A 26,117-nucleotide genomic window follows, 5' to 3' on the forward strand; every position below is an offset into this window, starting at 1 on the left:
TATTCAGTCCATACTTGCCCCTAAATTCTTCAAAAGTTTAGCTTATTTTCATTGGGAGATACTTTTTCATGGGTCTCTCATGTTTGTGCATGATCTATGGAGAGGCACTGACTGCCTCTGTTCTGTCTCAACCACCTTCTCAGCTGGGGTAAAAAGAGATAGTATCTTCCTTTGGAGAGAGACACACTTGATTACTGTCTACTGTAATGAAGCTGTCTCCTTCCAGAGCAAAGGACAAGCATGCTTAATACTCATTATAAAATATTTAGGTTCCTGGAGCTCAGAGTACCTCCCTGAAATGCAACCCACAGCATGTATAGGTGTCACCTGGCCCTTTTCTCATTGCCCTGTGGGACTGGGGATCAGGGAACCAGCACAGATACTGACACTGATTGATACTATTAGGTTAAGTAATGAAGTCCCTTGTCTCTGATACAAGAAACTGTGGCAAGCTAACTTATAATTTCCAGGCAGGGACACATCTTAGACCTTTCCAAGTGTCTTTACTGGCAGCCTCCTATTCTCTGCCAAAGGCAAAACAGTTCCTCTATTCTGTACTTTAAGAGGCCTGTCATTCTGGAATTCAGTTCCTTTGGCTGCCTTCTCTGATGTGTAATAGAAAAGTTTTGATTTTTGTTTTCTTATTAAGATGGGAGGAACATTCTCTTGCAGCTTTCGACATCTTAAATGGAAGCACAACTCCCAAGGTATACCTAGTTGATTATTTTCTATTACCAATGATAGACACGTACAGATCTTTGAATATAATGTTCTGCTTATGCATGTTTAGTAAGTTTTTAAAAGAAGCATAAGTTTGGGTAATGAACTCCAGGAAATGTGAAATGAATGAAATATTTCATCATAAGGGCTGGACCAAGGATGTTTCTTCCAGCATAGGTGAGTCAGGAGAGGGTAAAATAATTTGATTCATGAGGAATGAAATGTTACTCAGAAAGTACATATGCACTGACCAACTCTTACAGAGATTCAGGGAGATACATAGGAAAATTCCAACACTTGAAGGTAGAGAGAGAATGTCTGAAACTCTCACGTATCAACAGGAGGATGTGACAGAAACACCTGAAAAGGATAAAAGGCTAGGTAGAAGCACAGCAAGTGGTGTTTTGAGGATTCATAGATTTTCTCTTTGCTGCTTTTTTCCCTCTCCACACTCATGATCCCTGTTCTTAGCAAACAGAATCTAGATTTCTTCTGTAAGGCTCACTTCTTCTGTACTGTGGAAATCTGGTTAGGGCTGCCAGTTAGTCTTCCCCTAACCAACATTCCCAGGAGTCCCTGAGACATGAAAGACAGGAAAACAGCTGGAGAGAGAGACAGAAAAATTACTCAGCTGGTTAGTTCCTGCTATACAGATCCCCAAACAGCTTTTGTTTGTATTTTTTCAAAGCATAGCTTAACTCTATGAATTACCAATATTCTTACTTTGCTTAAGTTAATCAAAGCTAAATTTCTGTTGCTTGCAACCAAAGAAATCCAACTGATACAGGGAAAGTGGTCCAACAGACAGCATGATAGAGGCCACAGGAAACTTTTAAAGGTAGCCTGAAATCCAGATACTTTATTTAAAATTATTAAAAACACATATTAATAACTGTCAAAATTTCTGGCTATGGTTCAATGACTAATTGATTTCAAGTTTTTATGTGCTTCCAGTTAATGGTTAGGCTGGTGACATTTTACTAATACAAGCTATATTTGGAGTTCACTCTCATATCTCCCATGTAAGAAATAAAAAACAAATGAGAGAATGAACTGAAATAATACAGATTACATGTCATAAGAAAAACATCTAGGAAGGGTGCTGGGAGGAACAAATGATCTATGTTACAATGAAATATACAGTTGACCCTTGAATAATGTGGGGTTTAGGGGAGCCAACCCCTGAACAAACAGCTTTTTTACAGTTAGCCCTCCATATCCATGGTTCCACATCTGCAGAGTCAATCAACCACGGATGCGATAGTACTGTAGAAAGTATTCAGTGAAAGAAATCTACATGTAAGTAGAACGGCGCAGTTCAAATCTGGGTTAGTCTAAGGGGCAACTGTATATATATGAGAATTTTATATATATATTGTATGTAATATATATTATTATATACAAGAGAATCATTATATAACATATATAATATATATTATATATATCTTACTCTGCATTCTTTTTATGGTTATTTCATTACTTTTAAAATATAAGGGAATCTAAGAGTTTGCCATAGATTAGTTTAACTCAAACTTGGGCTTATTGACATTTGGGCAGGATAATTCTTTGTTTGGGGCGGGAGGAGCTATCCAATGCATTATAAGATGCTTATCAGCATCCCTGGCTTCTACTTAGCCCCACTATACGCCAGTAATGTCCCTAGTAATGATGATCTAAAATGCCTCTTGACATTACCAAATGTCCCCCTGGGGGCAAAACTCTCCCCTGATTAAGAAACACTGGTTTTATAGAAAGAGACTCAGACTTAGAGAATGAACTTACGGTTGTTAGGGAGTTTAGGATGGACACGTACACACTGCTATATTTAAAATAAATAACCAAGAAAGACCAACTGTACAGCACGGGGAACTCTGCTCAAAACTGTGTGGCAGACTGGATGGGAATCAGTTCGGGGGAGAATGGATACATGAATATGTATGGCTTCACCGGTGTCACCAGCCATACGTGGCTGCTGAGCACTTGAAATGTAGCTACTCTGAAGTGAGATGTGAAGTAAGCGTAAAATATGCACTGGATTTTGAAGACTTGATACAAAAAAAGAATGTAAAATAACTCACAATTTTTATGTTAACTGAACTATTTTGGGGTGGTATACTTAAATTGGGTGAAATAAAATTAATTTCACCTGCTCGGTTTTATATTAATGTGGCTACAGAAAATTCTAAATTACATATATTGCACATTATATTTCATTGAACAGCCCTGATCTAGAAACTTGAAATGACTCAGTATTACTTTTTAGTTAAATAAATTCTCAAGTCTATCAGATAAGCCAAAAAGACTTTGGGAAGCTTTTCACAGCCCTATAAAATTAGCTCACTTTTGAGTATCATAATTCTTGATTATCATGCCTGAGCGGTTTTTTGGTTTCTTCAAACCAACTACTTCTGCTCGAATGCTTCATTTTCAATGTTCCAATCGATTCCTCTGTGGTGGCAGATTTATCGTCAGGCTGTTCTTTATCACTTTCATGCATGTCAGTTTCTTTTATACACTCGGGAACTTTCTGAGCAAGATGCTCAGATGCTGCCGCATCCATCATACTCAGAAAATCATAAGCAGGCAGAGGAGGCTTCCATTCCTGAGCAGGTAAAACTTCTGCAAGGAAGGTAGAATCAAGGGTTAAAGAAGAACAGATATAAAATCTCATCACATGAATATACTAGAAAATGTTTTATTTTGAAAAATATATTTATAGGAGTGAAGGCCTTATCAGTTTTCTTTATCTATAGGAAAGCTACATTTTATTATCATCATTGTCTAAGAAACTTGATACATTTGTCAGTACTAGACATTTTCATTTACAGGCTGTGCTATAAAGATAGGTATTAATAGGCAAAAAACATAAAGGTCCACAATCTTGCTGCCTGTTAACCCATACTGAGGGTTAAAACATAGCAATATGTGTAATGAGATTACATACAGCCAGGGACAAGTTAAAATGAAGTCTCTTGCTTCCCTCCCTACCCCGCCTTTATCCCCAAAGTACTGTAACTATCGATCATTCCAGATAAAAATTTTGGACCATATATTTTAATACATGTAAATGTATATATACATTTACATTTAGAACAGTTTTGGACCACACACACACACACACATATATATAATTTAGCAAAATATTTCTTATATTTTAAAGCACTTTCTGTTTTGGAAGATTGCTATGGAATCAACTGTACTATAAACAGGCAGTGATTAGAAGCACTTAGGAGGGCTTCATGGCAGTGAGTCTTAACATTATTTTAAAATATTGGTCATTAAAAGAATAAAAAGGATTTAAGCTGATAACATATATATGGGATAAATAGACTAGCTTTACTCCATTTAGTAAACAGATTTCACACAATTTCAGAGTTTAGATGCCTATTCAAAATACTACTTGAGAAATTACATAAGGAAAGGTGCAAACTAAACATTTAAAAATTAAATTCCAATGAAAGAATCTATATACTTTTATATGAAAAGAAAGGAAAGCTCATAAAGTAAAAACCCAAGCATCTCTCATAAATCAAATAAAAGCTTAGGACATTCATACAAACTCTAATTTAGGATTAAAACACAAACAAAAACCTGCATCAGTACATATGTATATCTATACTCATTGATATGATTTCTTCACTCAGGCTCAAGTATATGAAATCCGTGGTACATCAGCAAGGTATTACATTTAAGTTACCCCTATAATTGATGTTTCAAATTACAGTGTTGCCCAGATAACAGACTCAGATATAGTCTACTGTCAGTGTCAATAGTGACAAACGGATAGAATAGCTTCTTGAATATAATGAATAGGTAAGAAGAAACATAACTGTCCTTTGCAATATGCAGATGGAGTATCTTTAAGAGAAGTCCAATTTAAAGCACAGCAAAGATTTAGCAATATTTATTTTCATGGTAAGCTCTGCAGCCGAGTGGTCTGAGACAATGACAAAATGCCTGAAACCGCACATTCTAATTCTGCTCATTATTTCCTCAGGAACTCTACAAAGATCTTAAATAAAACTGTACTCTCCTCACATATGGGCAAGAAAGACACTTATCAAATTAATACTGATAATAATAATAATGACTAACATTGATTGAGGCTTTACTATATATCAGGAATTATGTATTTAATCCTTACAGCCTCATGAGGTAAGTAAAATTATTATCCCAACTTTATATATGAGAAAACCAAGTCCTAGAAAGGTCAGAGAACTTGACCAAAATTAAGGGCAAATGTCAAATAAGAACAGCCAGTGGTCACAATTTCACAGAAATTAAGATGTGCAGCAAGCAAGGTGAGGTGGCATGGTATTACAGACGTGGGCTCTCCTAAGGGTAGCTGCAACATTCGTGTCTCAGACCTGCCTCCCAGGATGTAGTGAGAGCAGGTCCTGGCAGCACGGAGGATAGGCCGCCAGACAGAAAGCTCCTGCGTGGACCTTGGCTTCTTCCCTGCTGCAGAGGCTGCAGGAATAACTTAAGATCAGGAGCAGTGATACAAAGAAATGATGGAAACCAGAGGCACCACCATCATTGCAATGGGAGAAATACTAATCTCTCAGGAAACTCAGAAGAATAATTCTGATCCTTGGTAATGGTTTGAGTTGAGAAATCAAAGCCCCTAAGGAGGCCCCTTGTAGGAAAGGATCTCTATACGAAGAATAGTAAATACTGTAGGTTTCACACTTTAAACGTATGTCTCTGCATACTTCATTTTAATTTTTGAAATAACTGTAACATAGAGTAGGGACTATCGGGAGGAAACAAAGGGAAAAAAACCACACAGTAGTCAAGGAGGCTGGGTCAGAAGTTCAGGTTTGTCTCTGAACATCACATGACCTTTTTAAAAGTTATTCAGTTGAGAGGTACTCTGGCCTGACTTACATATCCTATCTGATGTAGTCAGAGTCCATGAGGCCTCTGTGTCACAGCAACTGCAAAATGACAGCACTCAGAAGCTTCTATAAAATAGCAATGCAGACAGAGAATGCAGCTTATCTGAAGAGTCCAAGAGCTGCACCTGAAAGGTCCCCTCTGCTGTGTGGCTAAAATGAAGAGGCCATCAATGAGTGATAACAACCACAGAAAGGCTTCTTTCAGATTATGACAAACCGAATAGTCAAATTTAGTTACTTTTTTACATTTGTAAATGCTAAAACTAAGACACCATCTCAGAAAACTGAGACTTAAAAATACCGTCCCAGAGGACCCAGAATAGCCAAAATAATCTTGCATACAAAGAACAAGGTTGGAGGAATCAAATTTACCAATTTGAAAACCTATTTCTAAGATATTGTATTCAAGACAGTGGGGTAACTGGCATAAGACATCTGTACAGTTGATAGAAAAACATGTACATGAATGTTCATAGCAGCATTATTTATAATAGCAAGAAATGGAGACAGTATAAATGTACATCAACTGATGAGTGGAAAAACAAAATGGGATATAGCCATCCAATGGAATATTATTCATCCATAAAAAGGAATGAACCACTGATTCATGCTACAACACTGATGATCCTTAAAAACCTACACTGAGTGAAAGAAGCCAGACACGAAAGGCCACATGTTGCATGACTCCTTTCATATGAACTGTCTAGACTAGACAAATCCAAAAAGACAGAAGATAAACCAGTGGTTAGGGAATGAAAAGAGGGGAGAATGGAGAGTGACTGTGAATGGCTACAGGGTTTCTTTTGGGGGTGACGAAAATGTTCTAAAATTCAGTAGTGGTAATGGTTGTGAATGGTACAATCTTGTGTATATAACAACAACAACAAAAAAAAAACCCAAAACACATTGCATTGTACACTTTAAAAGAGTGTACTTTATGGTATGTGAATTGTATTTCAATATCCAAATATCTAAAGACTATTTAGACATAAGAGTTTAGTTAAAACTGCCTAATTTAACAAAAATGAAATGGACAGACCTCCTGGGAAGAACAAGCATGTTGCAACGATTGCAACAAATAAATTCAATAATATGATTAAATATACATAAACATACATAGTGATAGATTCACAAAATGCAAGCTGAGAGACAGCATAACACTGAATTGGAGTTTATATACCAGAATTGTGTGTGTGCATGTACACATATATTCACATGTGTTCACATACACACATACACAAACTCATTTCAGAACTCAGTCATAAACAGCATCAAAATGTTGTTATAAAATAGTTCATTTGGTTTCCAATAACAAAACCTTTATAAGGGCCTTAGGAAACTTCATAACATCACTATTTCCTCAACAGACTGATGATCTAGGTTATTACATGTTAACTAAATCACAGCAACAGGATTGTTGCCACAACTGTACATAAACTAACAAACACATCTATGCCACAAGTACAAACCCACAGAGGTTTTAGAAAAATAGCAACTATGGCATGCCATGTCTTGGGCTTCCCTTGTGGCTCAGACGGTGAAGCATCTGCCTGCAATGCAAGAGACCCAGGTTTGATCCCTGGGTCAGGAAGATCCCCTGGAGAAGAGAATGGCAATCCACTCCAGTATTCTTGCCTAGAGAATTCCACAGACAGAGGAGCCTGGTGGGCTACAGTCCATGGGGTTGCATAGAGCTGGATACCACCGAACGACTACACTTTCACTTTCATGGCATGTCACAAAACCAGCACTGTGAATTCTGGGCCAAGATCTATCTTCTTGTGGTCCAAAATTCTGGCTCTGGAGTACAACAGAGCCATGTTGAAATCCAAGTTTCCTCATTTACTGGTTAATTATATGACTGTGAGCTAGCTATTTAGCTCCTCTACAGGTATGTCCTATGACTCCTGTGAGAATACAGGAGATAATTCATGTGAAGCATGTAACTTCGTGCATGTTATCTACAGAGCATTCGATAAATGTTTAGCCATTATTAAATTTAATATAACAGCACTCATTTTCTGTGGGTAAGAAAATCTACCATAGAGCAGACTGTATGGACAATGCTGTCAGCATATTAATATTTAGAATATTTACAAACATTACCATTCAATTCATTCTGGCATTCATCAGCTATAATTCAAGTTTAAAAATCCATGAGACAAAATGTAAAATTGTACACATTAAAACAGGAAACTTACTGATAGGACTTTCTAGTCCTGCTTCTAATTTCTTCAGCCACAATAAAAGGTTCTGTTTAGTGACAGCCTGGTCTGAAGGAAATGCAAACACGCGGCCACCTGAATGCAGATTCACCACAACAAGAAGAGGAAGGGGAGGCAGGGTACCAAAATATGCCTGTAAGACTCCTCTCCCCACTGGCGTCTTCTTCCTAGAAGAGAGAGCAACTGAACATATTAATGAATATTTCTTTCTATAGCAAAATAACAAGAACAACTGTTTGTAAAACATTAACCTTTAAATACAGCACCATACCAGGAAGTTTATTTTATGGAAATAAGTCCTAAAAATCAAGAGGTCTATAACTACGTTACTAGTAATCAGAGTCGTAAAACATTTCTTTTAACATGAGGTATGTACTGTGTATCTCTTAGGAGAAAAAAGGCAGCATGAGAGTTTTAATAAAATAGACAGAGTCCACAGGCTCATCAATTTTGTCCTGCTATAATCAATATATATTCCTTTCAAACTATAGTCAAGTATCTGATCATGTCAGCTCAAAATTAAATGGCCCAGTCAGTTCAGTCGCTCAGTTGTGTCCGACTCTTTGTGACCCCATGAACTGCAGCACGCCAGGCCTCCCTGTACATCACCAACTCCCGGAGTTCACTCAGATTCACGTCCATCGAGTCGGTGATGCCATCCAGCCATCTCATTCTCTGTCGTCCCCTTCTCCTCCTGCCCCCAATCCCTCCCAGCATCAGAGTCTTTGCCAATGAGTCAACTCTTCACACGAGGTGGCCAAAGTACTGGACTTTCAGCTTTAGCATCAGTCCTTCCCAAGAAATCCCAGGGCTGATCTCCTTCAGAATGGACTGGTTGGATCTCCTTGCAGTCCAAGGGACTCTCAAGAGTCTTCTCCAACACCACAGTTCAAAAGCATCAATTCTTCGGCACTTAGCGTTCTACACAGTCCAACTCTCACATCCATACGTGACTACTGGAAAAACTATAGCCTTGACTAGACGGACCTTAGTCAGCAAAGTAATGTCTCTGCTTTTGAATATGCTATCTAGGTTGGTCATAACTTTTCTTCCAAGGAGTAAGCGTCTTTTAATTTCATGGCTGCAGTTGCCATCTGCAGTGATTTTGGAGCCCCCCAAAATCAAGTCTGACACTGTTTCTACTGTTTCCACTGTTTCCCCATCTATTTCCCATGAAGTGATGGGACCGGATGCCGTGATCTTCATTTTCTGAATGTTGAGCTTTAAGCCAACTTTTTCACTCTCCTCTTTCACTTTCATCAAGAGGCTTTTTAGTTCCTCTTCACTTTCTGCCACAAGGGTGGTGTCATCTGCATATCTGAGGTCACTGATATTTCTCCTGGAAATCTTGATTCTAGCTCGTGCTTCTTCCAGCCCAGTGTTTCTCATGATGTACTCTGCATAGAAGTTAAATAAGCAGGGTGACAATGTACAGCCTTGACATACTCCTTTTCCTATTTGGAACCAGTCTGTTGTTCCATGCCCAGTTCTGTGCATACAGGTTTCTCAAGAGGCAGGTTAGGTGGTCTGGTATTCCCATCTCTTTCAGAATTTTCCACAGTTTATTGTGATCCACACAGTCAAAGGCTTTGGCATAGTCAATAAAGCAGAAGTAGAGGTTTTTCTGGAACTCTCTTGCTTTTTCCATGATCCAGCGGATGTTGGCAATTTGATCTCTGGTTCCTCTGCCTTTTCTAAAACCAACTTGAACATCAGGAAGTTCACGGTTCACGTATTGCTGAAGCCTGGCTTGGAGAATTTTGAGCATGACTTTACTAGTGTGTGAGATGAGTGCAATTGTGTGGTAGTTTGAGTATTCTTTGGCATTGCCTTTCTTTGGGATTAGAATGAAAACTGACCGTTTCCAGTCCTGTGTCCACTGCTGAGTTTTCCAAATTTGCTGCATATTGAGTGCAGCACTTTCACAGCATCATCTTTCAGGATTTGAAATAGCTCAACTGGAATTCCATCACCTCCACTAGCTTTGTTCATAGTGATGCTTTCTAAGGCCCACTTGACTTCACATTCCAGTATGTCTGGCTCTAGGTGAGTTATCACACCATCGTGATTATCTGGGTTGTGAAGATGTTTTTTATAAGGTTCTTCTGTGCATTCTTGCCACCTCTTCTTAATATCTTTTGCTTCTGTTAGGTCCAGACCATTTCTGCCCTTTATCGAGCCCATCTTTGCATGAAATGTTCCCTTGGTATCTCTAATTTTCTTGAAGAGATCTCTAGTCTTTCCCATTCTGTTCTTTTCCTCTATTTCTTTGCATTGTTCGCTGAGGAAGGCTTTCTTATCTCTCCTTGTGATTCTTTGGAACTCTGCATTCAGAGGCTTATATCTTTTCTTTTCTCCTTTGCTTTTCACTTCTCTTCTTTTCACAGCTATTTGTAAGGCCTCCCCAGACAGCCATTTTGCTTGTTTTCATTTCTTTTCCATGGGGATTTTCTTGATCCCTGTCTCCTGTACAATGTCACGAACCTCTGTCCATAGTTCATCAGGCACTCTACAAACTATAAATGGCTACAAACTATAAAATAAGAAGATACTTAAAGAGACAGACAGAGAAAAATAAATGCTATACAGAGTAACACTAACACGAGGAATCCTAAAAAAAAAAAAAAAAGTCAGACTCAAAAACAGAGTAGAAAAGTTGCCAGGGACTGCAGGGTGGGGTAAATGAGGTGAGACTGGTGAAAGGAAACAGACTTCTCAGTTGCAAGATGAATAAGATCTAAGGATTTAATGTATAACACAGTCACTATAGTTGATAATACTGTGCTGTACCATTGAAATTTGCTACATGAGCAGAACTTAAATGTTCTCACTCCACCCCATCCCAAAATTTACATTTATAAAACAAATATATGAGGTGACGGATGTGTTAATTAACTAGATGAAAGAGTTTTTTCACAATGCATACATACATATATGTTTAAATTATCTCAATGTACATTTTAAATATCTCACAAATTTGTCAATTATGCTTGAATAAAGCCGAAAAAAAACTCACAGCAAAAAAAAAGAGAATTATTGTAAAAGAGAATTCAATCTAAAACAAGATCATCTCAGACCATCTGAGGCAGTTTAGTTACTAAAATATCATGATGACTTATATACTGGTTTCATAACATTAACTCCAAAGGTAGTTTCATTCTCTAATGAAAACTTAATAGTATTTATTACTTTCTTTACTTTTTACATATTAAAAAATAAAAACTATACCTACAGATTTAACCAACAAGGAGTAACTGAATCCAAGTATTTCTTTTTTGCCAGCCTCAGTATTGTTTTTTCATGCTGAAGATCTATGCCACCATCACTAAATAAAATAAGTAATGGTTTCTGAAGTCGTAAATAAGTGGGAAGATTTTCCACAGTGATCTCTGGCTGTTTAAAAACAAAACAAATCAAGAAAAAATGGAAATTATAATACATAAAATAGAAAATAATGTTCAAATCACTCTTGCATGTTAGTTTGTAAAATGTATTTCAAACAAATTTTCATTTAAGTGGAGATTTTACTATATTGATTAACAAGTATGAATCTCAGGAGTGTTTTTTATTTAAACTCATCTTGTTTTAACAATGAATTAGTTATTTTCTAAATAAAACTACTAATAGAATTTGGAAATAAAGGAGCTCCTTGTTTTTAAGCATGTAGCATTTCTAGTAATTTCTTATGTTAAAATCTAGATCAAACTAGTCAACACACATATGACAAGTATTTTTCCTCTAGCATAAAAGTTTTTTAAAAATATATAAGCTAAGCTTTAAAGATATAATCTTTTAACACCTATGATTACTTAAAAATTAATAAATCTTAGTTTGTTTCAAAATTGAGTTTTTAGCATAATTAAAGTAATCCAATAATATGCTAAAACAATTTTAAAGGCTCTTATTTTGGAGAGGGTAAAAATAAAGAAAAAGTAGTAAATAAATCTTACTCTTTTTATTAAAAGAGAACATTAAAAAAATATATTTGTAGAAGACAATTTGTTTAGGCTGTTATTAACAAGAATTGAAAAGAGTAAGAAATAAAATACTTAGGATTAAAAACAGCAGTGACTTAAGAGTATTAAAGGCTTCTACGATTTTCCATTTTTAGTATCACATCTATTAATTCATCTTCTGGATACACTTGTGAGCTGGATTAAATCTTCCTACATCAGAAAACAAATCCCCAGCTGACAGATGAGGAAACCAAGGATGAGAAGTTGACTTGCTGAAGTCACACAGCTAAGTAGGAGGAAGAGTTAAATGAAACTAGCAGCCAGGGATTTTGTTTACCAGTAAGCCATCTCACTGGGTCACACCAGAAATCCAAATGAACAATTTTTTTTATCGGAGAAGGCAATGGCACCCCACTCCAGTACTCTTGCCTGGCAAATCCCATGGACAGAGAAGCCTGGTAGGCTGCAGTCCATGGGGTTGCTAAGAGTCAGACACGACTGAGCGACTTCACTTTCCCTTTTCACTTTCATGCACTGGAGAAGGAAATGGCAACCCACTCCAGTGTTCTTGCCTGGAGAATCCCAGGGATGGGGGGCGCCTGGTGGGCTGCCGTCTCTGGGGTCTCACAGAGTCAGACACGACTGAAGCAGCTTAGCAGCAGCAGCACCCAGGGATTTTGTTTACCAGTATGCCATTTCACTGGATCACACTAGAAATCCAAATGAACAATTTTTTTATGGTGCCAACCACCTCCAATTCACCCTCAAACACCAAACTCTGGCACATACTTCTTCCTACTTAGTTCTCAAAGCCACTTTCCTCTGCCAGTTTTCATTTTTCTTTGAATTCTTTCTCTTTGACCACTCAAAATCCTCTTCTCACACCTTCCTCTTTCATGATTTAAATCTTAGGTCCCCTTTTCTCCAAACTCCCCCATGTTGTCTTATGTTAACTATCGTCATTTCTCTTCTACTTGAGTTATGTGCCCTTCCTAAAACTGACAGATCTTATCAAACCAGCAGAACAGATTTGATGGATATGGTGTGATGGAGCCATCACAGCTCAATTCAAAAATTTATTGAGAATTTTAAGATCTTATGCTGGGTGGGTGCATGCGTGTGGGTTCAGTCTCTTGCTTGTGTCCGACTCTGTGTGACCCCATGGACCACAGCCTGTCAGGCTCCTCTGTCCATGGGATTTTCCAGGCAAGAATACTGGAGCAGACTGCCAGGGGGGATCTTCCTGACACAAGGATCAAACCCGTGTCTCCTGCATCGGCAGGCAGATTCTTTACCAGTGCACCACCTGGGAAGCCCCTTATGCTGGGTACTGAATCAAAAAGAAGTAAGATGCTTACTCTGCCCTCAAAGAGTTCATAGTTTAGAGGAGGAGACAAGTGTGCAAACTGCTGTGAGCCAAGAAAAAATTTTAATGTATGACAGTAAGACGACCCCAGTGGCTCAGTGGTAAAGAATCAGCCTGAAATGCAGGAGACACAGTTCGATCCCTGGGTTGAGGAGTTCCCCTAAAGGAGAGCATGGCAACCCACTCCAGTATTCTTGCCTAGAAAATCCCATGGACAGAGGAGCCTGGTGGTCTACAGTCCGTAGGGTTGTAAAGAGTCCAACACGACTGAAGTGACTGAGCATAAATAAGGAAGCCTACTGCTTCTAAATTAAAACTAAAAAACAAGGTAGGGGAGCTCATGGGTGATTTTAGGAAGTGATATTTGACCTGGGCCTTGGATAAGGAAAAAGAGCTTGACAGACTGAAGTGTGTGCTAGAGTGGGGATTCCAGACACAGGGAGCAGAGAGGCGAATGAGAGTGCAGACCCGTGTTAGGCATACAGAGTATCTGCGGAACAGTGATAGTGAAGTGTCCCAGACTCAGGCAGGCCAGAAGACCGCGTGGCTGTAAGACCGCGTGGGAAAATGACTAGAGAGGTTTTCTAGACCCCGGGAATACTGAGAAGATTTTGTACCAAACAAGTCACATGGTCAGGCCTGTTTTAGATGACTGACCAGAGTATGAATTTGTGGAGAGATAGACCAGTAGTGGCAGGCACTGCTCTCTCCTGTCAGAAAGAAAGACTAAGAGTTATGCCAGTTTAGTTAAGGTTAGAAACTCAAAAGTTAGGACTCATCAGCTGGTATAATGACCCATATAAGTTATGGGTATAGATACTAAGTCTCACAAAGAATGAATGTAGCAAAAGAGGAGAAAATGGTTGAAGATGTAATTCTAGAGTGGCAAGATGGCTGAAGGTATACCTGGAGAGGACGGAACTGCAAAAGCCAAAAGAAGAGAGAATCTTAAAAAGGAATGGCACAATCAAGGGTTTTGATGGCTACTCAAGAGGCTACTCAGAGAAAAAGAAAAGGTCATCAAATGTGGTTACTGGAAGATGACTGTTGGCTATTTGAGTATATAAGAGACTATAATTATGTGTGTTCCCATATTCTTATTTATAAAAGCACAAAAATGAACTCAATGTATTTGAGAAAAGTGCTAAACATATAACCCAACAAATAGTTCTAAGGGTGACAGCCTTAAATATACTATTGCTTAATTGTAATAACTACATAGTTAATTAGCATGTAATTAGCTATGATCTGGGGCTTCCCTGATGACTCTGATGGTAAAGAATCTGCCTTCAATGCAGGAAACCCAGGTTCAATCCCTGGGTTGAAAAGATCCCCTGGAGAATGGAATGGTTACCCACTCCAGTGTTCTTGCCTGGAGAGTTCCAATATTCTAGCCTGAAAAACTACACAGGAGCCTGGTTGGGGGGTGGATGGGGCGGGGTTATGAAGTCAGACACAACTGAGTGACTACCACTTTCACTTTCAAAGATATTCAAGACACACTGTCAAGCAGACAAGTGTATACAGGAGCCTGGAGAGCAGGCCCAAGGTCTGTGTTGGCCATATGAATTTGTGAGCCATTACATAGATGGTATACATGTCATTCTGTGGGCTTCCCAGGTGGCGCTAGTGGTAAAGAACCTGCCTGCCTATCAGGAGACATAAGAGATGCAGGTTCAATCCCTGGGTTGGGAAGATCCCCTGGAGGAGGGCATGGCAACCCAGTCCAGTATTCCTGCCTGCAAAATCCCATGGACAGAGGAACCTGGTGGGCTACATACAATCCATGAGGTCATAAAGAGTTGGACATGACTGAGCAACTAACATTTAACTAACTATAAGCATTATTTACCTGGACTAATTTGTCATCAGGTTCATTAAACTAAAGTTTGATGTTATATAAAAAATGTTTATCATCTGGCCATCCTATGCTCTTTTCTATCCAGAGGGAGTCTTTCTAGTACCTAAGGGCAGGCCAGAAGATAGCTTACTCCTAGCTAGCTACTGTATACAGTAAAGTATGTATACAGTATACAGTATACTGGATACAGTACAGCTGTATACAGCTCTCGACTTAAAAGCTCTAACACAAAGCAGTATTAGGAAATTTAACAACAGTACTCATGGAATCTTTTTAAGTTTCAGTTGAGTTCAGTCACTCAGCCGTGTCCGACTCTTTGCAACCTCATGAATTGCAGTACGCCAGGCCTCCCTGTCCATCACCAACTCCCGGAGTTCACTCAGACTCACGTCCATCGAGTCGGTGATGCCATCCAGCCATCTCATCCTCAGTCGTCCCCTTATCCTCCTGCCCCCAATCCCTCCCAGCATCGGAGTCTTGGCCAATGAGTCAACTCTTCGCATGAGGTGGCCAAAGTACTGGAGCTTCAGCTTTAGCATCAGTCCTTCCCAAGAAATCCCAGGGCTGATCTCCTTCAGAATGGACTGGTTGGATCTCCTTGCAGTCCAAGGGACTCTCAAGAGTCTTCTCCAACACCACAGTTCAAAAGCATCAATTCTTCGGCGCTCAGCCTTCTTCACAGTCCAACTCTCACATCCATACATGACCACAGGAAAAACTATAGCCTTGACTAGATGGACCTTAGTCGGCAAAGTAATGTCTCTGCTTTTGAATATGCTATCTAGGTTGGTCATAACTTTTCTTCCAAGGAGTAAGCGTCTTTTAATTTCATGGCTGCAGTCACCATCTGCAGTGATTTTGGAGTCCCCCAAAATCAAGTCTGACACTGTTTCTACTGTTTCCCCATCTATTTCCCATGAAGTGATGGGACCAGATGCCATGATCTTCGTTTTCTGAATGTTGAGCTTTAAGCCAACTTTTCACTCTCCTCTTTAAGTTTCATCAAGAGGCTTTTTAGCTCCTCTTCACTTTCTGCCATAAAGGTGGTGTCATCTGCATATCTGAGGTTATTCATATTTCTCCCGGCAATCTGATTCCAGTTTGTGTTTCTTCCAGTCCAGCGTTTCTCATGATGTACTCTGCATAGAAGTTAAATAAGCAGGGTGACAATATACAGCCTTGACGTACTCCTTTTCCTACTTGGAACCAGTCTGTTGTTCCATGTCCAGTTCTAACTGTTGCTTCCTGACCTGCATACAGGTTTCTCAAAGGCAGGTTAGGTGGTCTGGTATTCCCATCTCTTTCAGAATTTTCCACAGTCTATTGTGATCCACACAGTCAAAGGCTTTGGCATAGTCAATAAAACAGAAATAGATGCTTTTCTGGAACTCTCTTGCTTTTTCCATGATCCAGCGGATGTTGGCAATTTGATCTCTGGTTCCTCTGTCTTTTCTAAAACCAACTTGAACATCAGGGAGTTCACGGTTCACATATTGCTGAAGCCTGGCTTGGAGAATTTTGAACATTACTTTACTAGCGTGTGAGATGAGTGCAATTGTGTGGTAGTTTGAGCATTCTTTTGGATTGCCTTTCTTTGGAATTGGAATGAAAACCGACCTTTTCCAGTCCTGTGGCCACTGCTGAGTTTTCCAAATTTGCTGGCATAGAGTGCAGCACTTTCACAGCATCATCTTTCAGGATTTGAAAGAGCTCAACTGGAATTCCATCACCTCCACTAGCTTTGTTCGTAGTGATGCTTTCTAAGGCCCACTTGACTTCACATTCCAGGATGTCTGGCTCTAGATTAGTGATCGCATCATCATGATTCACTGGGTCGTGAAGATCTTTTTTGTATAGTTCTTCCATGTATTCTTGCCACCTCTTCTTAATATCTTCTGCTTCTGTTAGGTCCAGACCATTTCTGTCTTTTATCGAGCTCATCTTTGCATGAAATGTTCCCTTGGTATCTCTAATTTTCTTGAAGAGATCTCTAGTCTTTCCCATTCTGTTCTTTTCCTCTATTTCTTTGCACTGATTGTTGAAGAAGGCTTTCTCATCTCTTCTTGCTATTCTCTGGAACTCTACATTCAGATGCTTATATCTTTCCTTTTCTCCTTTGCTTTTTGCCTCTCTTCTTTTCACAGCTATTTGTAAGGCCTCCCCAGACAGCCATTTTTCTTTTTTGCATTTCTTTTTCTTGGGGATGGTCTTGATCCCTGTCTTCTGTACAATGTTACGAACCTCATTCCATAGTTCATCAGGCGCTCTATCTATCAGATCTAGGCCCTTAAATCTATTTCTCACTTCCACTGTATAATCATAAGGGATTTGATTTAGGTCATACCTGAATGGTCTAGCGGTTTTTCCCTATTTTCTTCAATTTAAGTCTGAATTTGGTAATAAGGAGTTCATGATCTGAACCACAGTCAGCTCCTGGTCTTTTTTTTGTTGACTGTATAGAGCTTCTCCATCTTTTGCTGCAGAGAATATAATCAATCTGATTTCATTGTTGACCATCTGGTGGTGTCCATGTGTAGAGTCTTCTCTTGTGTTGTTGGAAGAGGGTATTTGCTCTGACCAGTGCATTTTCTTGGCAAAACTCTATTAGTCTTTGCCCTGCTTCATTCCGCATTCCAAGGCCAAATTTGCCTGTTACTCCAGGTGTTTCTTGACTTCCTACTTTTGCATTCCAGTCCCCTATAATGAAAAGGACATCTTTTTGGGGTGTTAGTTCTAAAAGGTCTTGTAGGTCTTCATAAAACCATTCAACTTCAGTTTCTTCAGCATTACTGGTTGGGGCATAGACTTGGATAACTGTGATATTGAATGGTTTGCCTTGGAGACGAACAGAGATCATTCTGTCGTTTTTGAGATTGAATCCAAGTACTGCATTTCGGACTCTCTTGTTGACCATGATGGCAACTCCATTTCTTTTGAGGGATTCCTGCCCGCAATAGTAGATATAATGGCCATCTGAGTTAAATTCACCCATTCCAGTCCATTTTAGTTCGCTGATTCCTAGAACGTCAACGTTCATCCTTGCCATCTCTTGTTTGATCACTTCCAATTTGCCTTGATTCATGGTCCTGACATTCCAGGTTCCTATGCAATATTGCTCTTTACAGCATCGGATCTTGCTTCTATCACCAATCACATGCACAACTGGGTATTGTTTTTGCTTTGACTCCATCCCTTCATTCTTTCTGGAGTTATTTCTCCACTGATCTCCAATAGCATATTTTGGGAAAATATATCCCTAAATTTAAGCTTGGTTAAGAAGTTATGATTTATTCTAATTTTCCTCTTTATAGTTTTCTGTATTATCTGGGGAAAAAAGCTAACATCTTATAAAGATTTCAAAAACATTACACTATTGATGTGCTACAGAGACAGTCATTTAATAAAGCCATTAAAGACAAAAATGTTACTTTAATAAATAATTTAGAAAACCACATCCTAAAAATTTTAATGACTTGATTAATTATAAACTGTAACTTTAATTAGGGAAGGGGAGTTAGTGGTACTGAGGCCACAAAACGACTTAAAGAACACATTCTTTAGCCTAAAATGTAATATTGTTTAGATCATCATGACAAAAGACAACAAGAAGAGGATATCCATTCAGTATTTATAGTTGATAATACTGCTCCCATGTCACTTTAGAAATGTAGAAAAGCATCAATTTATAATATTCTAGCTGTGTTTAATATTAATGTGAAACAATCAAAATCAAGAAATGCAGGTTACATCTGTTGTGCCTTTAAATCCACTATTATACAAAGCAGGCGTCAGAAAAGGACTTTGATAAAACACATTTTTCTCTACAACAGTGTAAGCAATACTAGCTAACATTTGCTGAGTGTTTACCAGGGGCTGCCGTCTATGGGGTCGCACAGAGTCGGACACGACTGAAGCGACTTAGCAGCAGCAGCAGGAAACACTGTACACAGAGCACTGAACACCCATTCTCGTTCAGCCCTTACAATAACCATTTTACGCATGTGGAGAGACGCTTACATACAGCCAGCAAGGAGGCAAGCGAGGACTGGAAGCCTAGCGTGCTACCCTCTGGAATCCTTCAGCCCAGATGGAGTACTTCAACCGGCCATTAGCCACAAGCATCTCAGCAAGAAAAATAATCCAAAGACATGTAAACTTTTGGCAGTGGATTAAAGAAGCTGTATGCATGATGGGTGAATAATAAAACAGAGCAACCCATTGAATCTAGAGCTCACCAAACATCATGCTCTGTGCCAACAAAAGATGGAAAACCATGCATTAAAACACACACAGTTTTAACCGCTCTAGATTTTATTTCAAACATCCTTATTATATACTCACAAATGTTTCCAGTGATGCATTTGTTATTATTTGAACTATGTCTTGCACATGGACGTTAACTAATGGAATGCTCTCTATTTTGCCTTCTTTGTGTCTGGCAAGCAGCAGGGCTGGAAGAGTTACGGTATATTTACTTGACCTGTGGAGAAACGGAGTATTAAAATTCCCAACCGAAATACAGCAAGTCATCAAAAACATGAACAGTTAGGCAAAGAAGTCACAATGGAGGCAGCAAATGGGAAGCCCTACTAAGAAAAAAGGAAAAAAAAAAAATTTCCAGGCGAACTTAGCTCTTATGTGAGGCTATCTGAGCAAGTTCAAGAGCCTTGACAACCTAGATTAGAAGAAAACAACAGATACTAATCTAGCCAGATTTTTCTTTTTCTAGACAATTCACTCATCAAGAAAATGTCTAAATAGGACTAGGAACACACTGAATGGTTCTTAACTTTTTGGACTGCTCACCAAACTGCTGAGCAAGGAGATAGGCATTTATGAGAGTAGGCCTATATTTGCCAGGCACTATACCAGGTGCTTCTAGTTACGTTTTTATTTAACCCTCAGAATGGCCCTGTAATCCTAATTTTACAGATGATGAAAGAGTGATAAATAGCGGAGACAGAATTCACACTGAGGTATTCCAGATACACAGTCTGAGCTCTCTCCATTGAAAGAGAACCTGAACTTGCTTTCTCCTACCACTACTTTTGCTAACTAAACCTAAGAGAAAATCACTGAACAGGAAGAAATGCCTGTGTGAAATTACCAGTGATATGGTAACATTTATATTATGTAAAAACTTAATTCATGCTAAAACAAAGTATAAATCTGAAGACTGAGCTTTCTACTGCCCACTCATCTTAGTGGATGAGTCAGTTGTAAACAAAACATACTCTGAAAACTACTGGTCTAGAAGACAGTGGGTGATTATCCATGTGTCAGTTGAATAGATCTCATATTCCCTAAAAGTCTAGAGTTTGGTATTCACTTTTCAGAAGTCACTGATTTCTTGGATAGAACAGGAGCTCAGTCATCAAATGCGTCATCAGTGTTCAGGATGAAAGATTTAATTAAGCTCAGAAATCACAATTGGAAATAATATAGTCAGAGGGTAAGAAACACAAACAACTCCATGTGCATCTGAAGGTGAGTCATTAGTGTAGAATGTGATGTATATTAATAACATCTAAATTTTCAGTACATTCATTCTGCAGCAATTGAAATATTTGATAGTTTACAGGAGCCCCAAATTCTACAAATAAAGCAACTTAAGTGGCTGGAAAAAGCACTGCTTAAGTGTATGTCTGCAATAACAAAAGTAGAACTATCAGTTCATCACCTAAAACTCTGGGAGAAATATGTAAAAACTCTGATTTTTATGCATACCTTGATGGCAAATCAAAACCCAGACACTCAAGATGTAAAATTCCTTAAAACTATAACTACAAAGAATTTAAACTGCAGGTAACAGAATCCAAAGAGGAAAGATTTTATAGGAAGATGAAGTGCTATGAATCCAATGTTGCCTCATGGGGGGCTCTAGCCTAAAGAAGAATTTTGAGTATGTAAAAATTCTAAATAGCCAGATAGTGCTTTACAGATTTTCCCAGGATGAAATTAAAAATTTAGCTATGTTGCTGCCCTATTTTCCTTAAAAAAAAATCATGTGAAGACAGGTAATACATTATTTTGCAAACTTCCTCCTCCCTAAAATTATAATACACTTACAGTCTCAAAACATCTTCTTGGGAATAAATTCCTGTGGTAACATATCCTTTTAGGTAGCTTCCTGCTTCAGTGAACTCTTCTTTCGCTATAAATATACAAACAAGATAAAAATCTGAAACCTTTAAAGTTATATGTGCTATTCGACTGATGAACAGATTTATAGATGCTGCTGCTTTATTATTAATTATAAATATATTTCAGTGTAGACCTTGTAGCTTCCCTGGTGGTTCAGTGGTAAAGAATCCACCTGCCAAAGCAGGAGAAGTGGGTTCAGTTCCTGGGGAAGGAAGGTTCCCTGGAGAAGGAAATAGCAACCCATGCCAGTAGTCTTGCCTGGAGAAGTCCATGGACAGAGAAGCCTGGCGGGCTACAGTCCATGGGGTCACAAAGAGCTGGACATGACTGAGTGACTAAACAAGTGCAGACCTTACATACCCTGTTGGTTCTAAAATAAACCTGTGTTATCATGATATTTGACTATTATTAAAATGTACGTTAATATAATGCAACATACACAATGCACATAATGTAATGTTCTGAAAATAAATGTACTCTAAAGGTACAGTTGACCCTTGAACAACATTGAATTTGAATTCCCAAGTCCACTTAAACATGAATTTTTTTCAATGAATAGAGTACCTGTATTTTCATTTTATAGACATTTAAACTAGGTGTGGGGAAAGGTTTATGTTCCCCATAAACTCAGAGATGGGGAGATCACAATGGGGAGATGGGGAGATCTCAATCAGAGATGACAAATATGGGGAACCAAAAGAAGGAGGGTTTGAGTCCTAATTCTACCCAAACTGACTGAGCTTCCTGCCCTTGGGTAGATCATTTATCAAACCCATTGTTTTTAAGGCAGAGACAGCAGCATGGAGATTTTTCAGCGCACAGGGGGTCAGCAACCCAAACCCCCTCATCTTCAAGGGTCAACTGTAATTTATAAGATTTATAGTGTTCTGATCATACAGATTTGTTACATAAATATTTGTTGCCTTTTAATCTACTTCTGCTGCTGCTGCTCAGTCACGTCAGTCGTGTCCGACTCTGTGAGACCCCACAGACGGCAGCCCACCATGCTCCGCCATCCCTGGGATTCTCCAAGCAATAACACTGGAGTGGGTTGCCATTTCCTTCTCCAATGCATGAAAGTGAAAAGTGAAAGTGAAGTCGCTCAGTCATGTCTGACTCTTCGTGACCCTATGGACTGCAGCCCACCAGGCTCCTCGGTCCATGGGATTTTCCAGGCAAGAGTACTGGAGTGGGGTGCCATTGCCTTCTCCATAATCTACTTCTAAGGTAAGGTAAATGGAGACAGCTGTGCTACATGGAGCCTGGAAAGACAAGCAGGTATGTGAAATGATGCATGCCTTATACCACAAAACCTAAAAGGACCTATATGCATAGAAAAAGACAGAAGACTGGAAATTCCAGTCCTCTGACAGTGTCTGTGTTAGGGTTCTACAATTATGAGGGATTTCCATCTTCTTTTTTTATTTCCTGTATTTTTCTGTAAGGTGTTTTTGTTACTTTTGAATTTTGATTAATTTGTGTATTAGTCTTGTCCCATTTGTTATGATATGCATATTCAAAATAAGAACTATTATCTCTGTAGGTTTTGTGAATATCTTTTCATAAATAATAGCATATTCTGGATCTTACAACCCAGAAGCAAGTCTGAATTAAACAGCTATAGACTAATGAGAAAAGAGCAGAGATGGACTTTTGTAAATGATGTATTCTTGCCAACTGAAGGTCAGATGATACCTCGGCTGGCTGCATGAAATGTTCACAGCAGTTCAAATAGAAAAACAATGATGGAAGAACTGAATCATAAAGCACCTAGAGGTCTGGGTATGCTGAACCCAGAAGATCTGTCCCTTAGCAGTCAGTACTATATTCATGATGTGAGCACCAACACTGTTAACACTGGGTAATCACCAGATTGTCTAAAAATGATGCATGCTTTCCACAAGACTGAGAAACACTGTAGTAAAGCCACTTACTAGGGTGGCAAGATCCACCTGGAGGCAGCACTGAGAATTCATTTATAATCATAAATTTAATGAGAAATGAGTAATCCATGAAAACATTTTCTTTAGCTTGTGTTACACCAAACTAGAAAAGATACGTAAGAAAACAAGGCAACGAGAAGGAACTGAGTGCCTAAACTCTCGCTTCGAAGAGAAATTTCTCTAAATTCTGATCAGTAATTGATGCCTGTTACCTAAAGCCGTGACATAATGGAACCTGTTTTAGTGACTTCTTTTTAAAAGAAAAAACTGCAGGGAAAGACGCTAACATTCCATATAATTTGCTCATTCATAAGATTCTAAACTCATGAATATGTTTATTGGAAGGCTCTTCATGAGTCTGCTGCTAAGTCACTTCAGTTGTGTCCGACTCTGTGTGACCCCATAGACGGCAGCCCGCCAGGCTTCCCCATCCCTGGGATTCTCCAGGCAAGAACACTGGAGTGGGTTGCCATTTCCTTCTCCAATGCATGAAAGTGAAAAGTGAAAGGAAGTCACTCAGCGTGTCTGACTCTTCGCGACCCCATGGACCACAGCCTACCAGGCTCCTCTGTCCACAGGATTTTCCAGGCAAGAGCACTGGAGTGGGGTGCCATCGCCTTCTCCGCTTCATGAGTCTACTTGTTCATAAATCCTAAGAGTTCCTTGGGGAATGGGAGTATTTAAGACTGTAGACCTCAGATCTATATCCGTTTCCACTAAATCAAAGTGTAAATTCCCCTTTGAATGTTTGAAACCAGGCACATTCTCCTCTTTGGTGAAAACTGCCATGTATGTCAGAATATATGGCAACCCCTAAATAAGGAAATGATCAGTTATCTAAATAAAAAGTTTTTTAACCGCTATAAATATACTTGAGATGTAATATTCATAGTGACTTATGATTGTTTTACTTTAAGATTGTTTTACTTAAGATTGTTTTAACTTTAAGCATATTCAATTGCATAAAATAAATACATTAATTTAGCAATACTGCTTCTTTCCCCTGTTACATTTTATTACATAGTTATATTTATACACACACATATGTAGATTCATCTGTATTTTAGCTCTGTTAGCAAGAGGCAAGAACACCCCAGTAACTAAAAGCATTCCTAACCCCTAGATCTCAGCTTTTAGATTCAATGTCTCACTAAAAGAAACTGGATTCCCTGGAGAACTGGCTGATTCTAGGAATGGGGCTGGGAACATTTTGTGGCAAAAGGACATTCAAAAAACAATGGAGACATAGCAAAAGGTCACAGGTACCAGGGATGAGGGGGAAAAATGTATAATAGAATGAAAGGGATCTTAGGACAACCTGAGCAAATTAATGATAGCGACTGATTGTAATCCATTGAATAAGAACTCAGGTAACCATACTGATAAACAAATGAGTAGTGTGCCAGCTAATAAAGGTAGAAGGAATAATGGAATTGGAAATTGCCCACTTGGCAACTATCACAGTAATACCTCTTTCAGGCAGTGAGTGGATTCTAAAACCGGTATGCAAAAGTAAGATGAGAAACAGGACATTTACAGAGTTTTAAATTATATTCCCACAAGGTATTTATTAACTATAAGGGGAAAAGTAGTAACTTTCTAGTGGAGGGGCCTGAAAAATACACCAGCAGATAAAAGAGACATTTCAGCTTTCATGGGACTCACATTAGTCTTCAAACCATTAGAATCTACACGAACAACAATTAGTGTCTCATACAAAAACTGCTCAGCAAATGCTGCTAGTTAGCATTTGTGAATATAATCAAAATGAACATAAAAATTTTATGGATTCATAAGAGCCCTTTATTGTTTTATGTTTTCTCACTAGATGCTGAAAATCCAACAACTATTGCGGGACAGTTTTTGCAAACAAAAACAAACAAACAAAAAAGAGGAACTAATAACCTGACTTAAAAGGCTTAGAAGCAACCAATCCAGTAAAAAAAGCATCATATCCAGACTACACCACCTTTATGTATCAATACTTCAGCATCATGCTTTTGAAGTTTGTTGAAAGGTAATCATATGTAAATTTTATCATCATTTGTATAGAAATATGGTCAAGTACAGTGTTTCTGGGGGTCATGCAAGTGCCTAAGTGGAAAAGAATCTGCCTGCCAATGCAGAGATGTGGGTTTGATCCCTGGGTCAGGAAGATCCCCTGGAGAAGTAAATGGCAACCCACTCCAGTATTCTTGCCTGGGAAATCCCATGCACAGAGGAGGCTGGCAGGCTACGGTTTATGGACTCACAGGAGAGTTGGATACAACTTGGCGACTAAACAACAACACACTGCTCCTTATGTCGATCTCTAAATAAAATACATATGTATATACACACATATATGAAAAATTCCTCTCAGCAAGTACAATCAGAGAAATATTTTCTCTACAGGTGACTCAGCACCCTAACTTGCATTTTGCCATTTATTATATAATGATGATAAATTGGCAAAAATTTCATCTTTGTTTCTATTTGCTACCAGATAGCTCAGGGTTGAGTTTTAGGATCACTGCATTGTTTCTAGGTATTCTACCTAATTATCTCCTACTTTTATTGCTTGACTCTTATCCTTGTTTTAATGATTTTATTGTATTTGTGCTTTTTATTATCTAAAGACTAATTCTGTTCTGAAGGAGGCCCAGTGTAAATAATAAACAAGAACTTCAGGACACCAGGTACCTGAGGTAGGAAGAAAACAGTCAATGTGGCTGAAAAAACATGAGAAAGGGAAAAAGGAGTAAAACATAGAGTCATTTACTTCATGATTTTTCACAGAATAGAAATTTAAAAGTTATGCCCTCTGGATTTTGCCTTCTAAGATGGTAAGCCACATGGCACATATTAACAGTCTTATTCTTCTTTCTAGTGAGTTCTTTTTTTTTTTTTAATTTTGAAGACAAAGTAGAAAGAAAAAATACTAGACAGCAATTTTTAGAAAGCAAAATTTAATAAGAATCAATAGTTAACAGTATCAACTATATACAATTGTAATGCTGGA

The 26,117-nt window shown here is 38.6% G+C and overlaps 1 protein-coding gene across 2 annotated transcripts in view; it reads right to left on the bottom strand.

Moving 5' to 3' along the window:
• The window catches only part of TXNDC16 (thioredoxin domain containing 16), a 99,940-nt gene continuing 75,378 nt past the window's right edge, over positions 1,556–26,117 (bottom strand). For both annotated transcript variants that reach the window (XM_005685096.3, XM_013966740.2), the window contains exons 17-21: positions 21,099–21,183; positions 19,371–19,509; positions 11,079–11,239; positions 7,823–8,013; positions 1,556–3,339 (exon numbers count right to left, since the gene is read on the bottom strand). In XM_005685096.3, the coding sequence (XP_005685153.2) occupies positions 3,071–3,339; positions 7,823–8,013; positions 11,079–11,239; positions 19,371–19,509; positions 21,099–21,183 (845 nt within the window). In that variant the 3' untranslated portion in view covers positions 1,556–3,070. The remainder of the gene's footprint in view (positions 3,340–7,822; positions 8,014–11,078; positions 11,240–19,370; positions 19,510–21,098; positions 21,184–26,117) is intronic.

This window comes from Capra hircus, chromosome 10, assembly GCF_001704415.2.
Source record: "Capra hircus breed San Clemente chromosome 10, ASM170441v1, whole genome shotgun sequence".
Lineage (NCBI taxonomy): Eukaryota > Metazoa > Chordata > Mammalia > Artiodactyla > Bovidae > Capra > Capra hircus.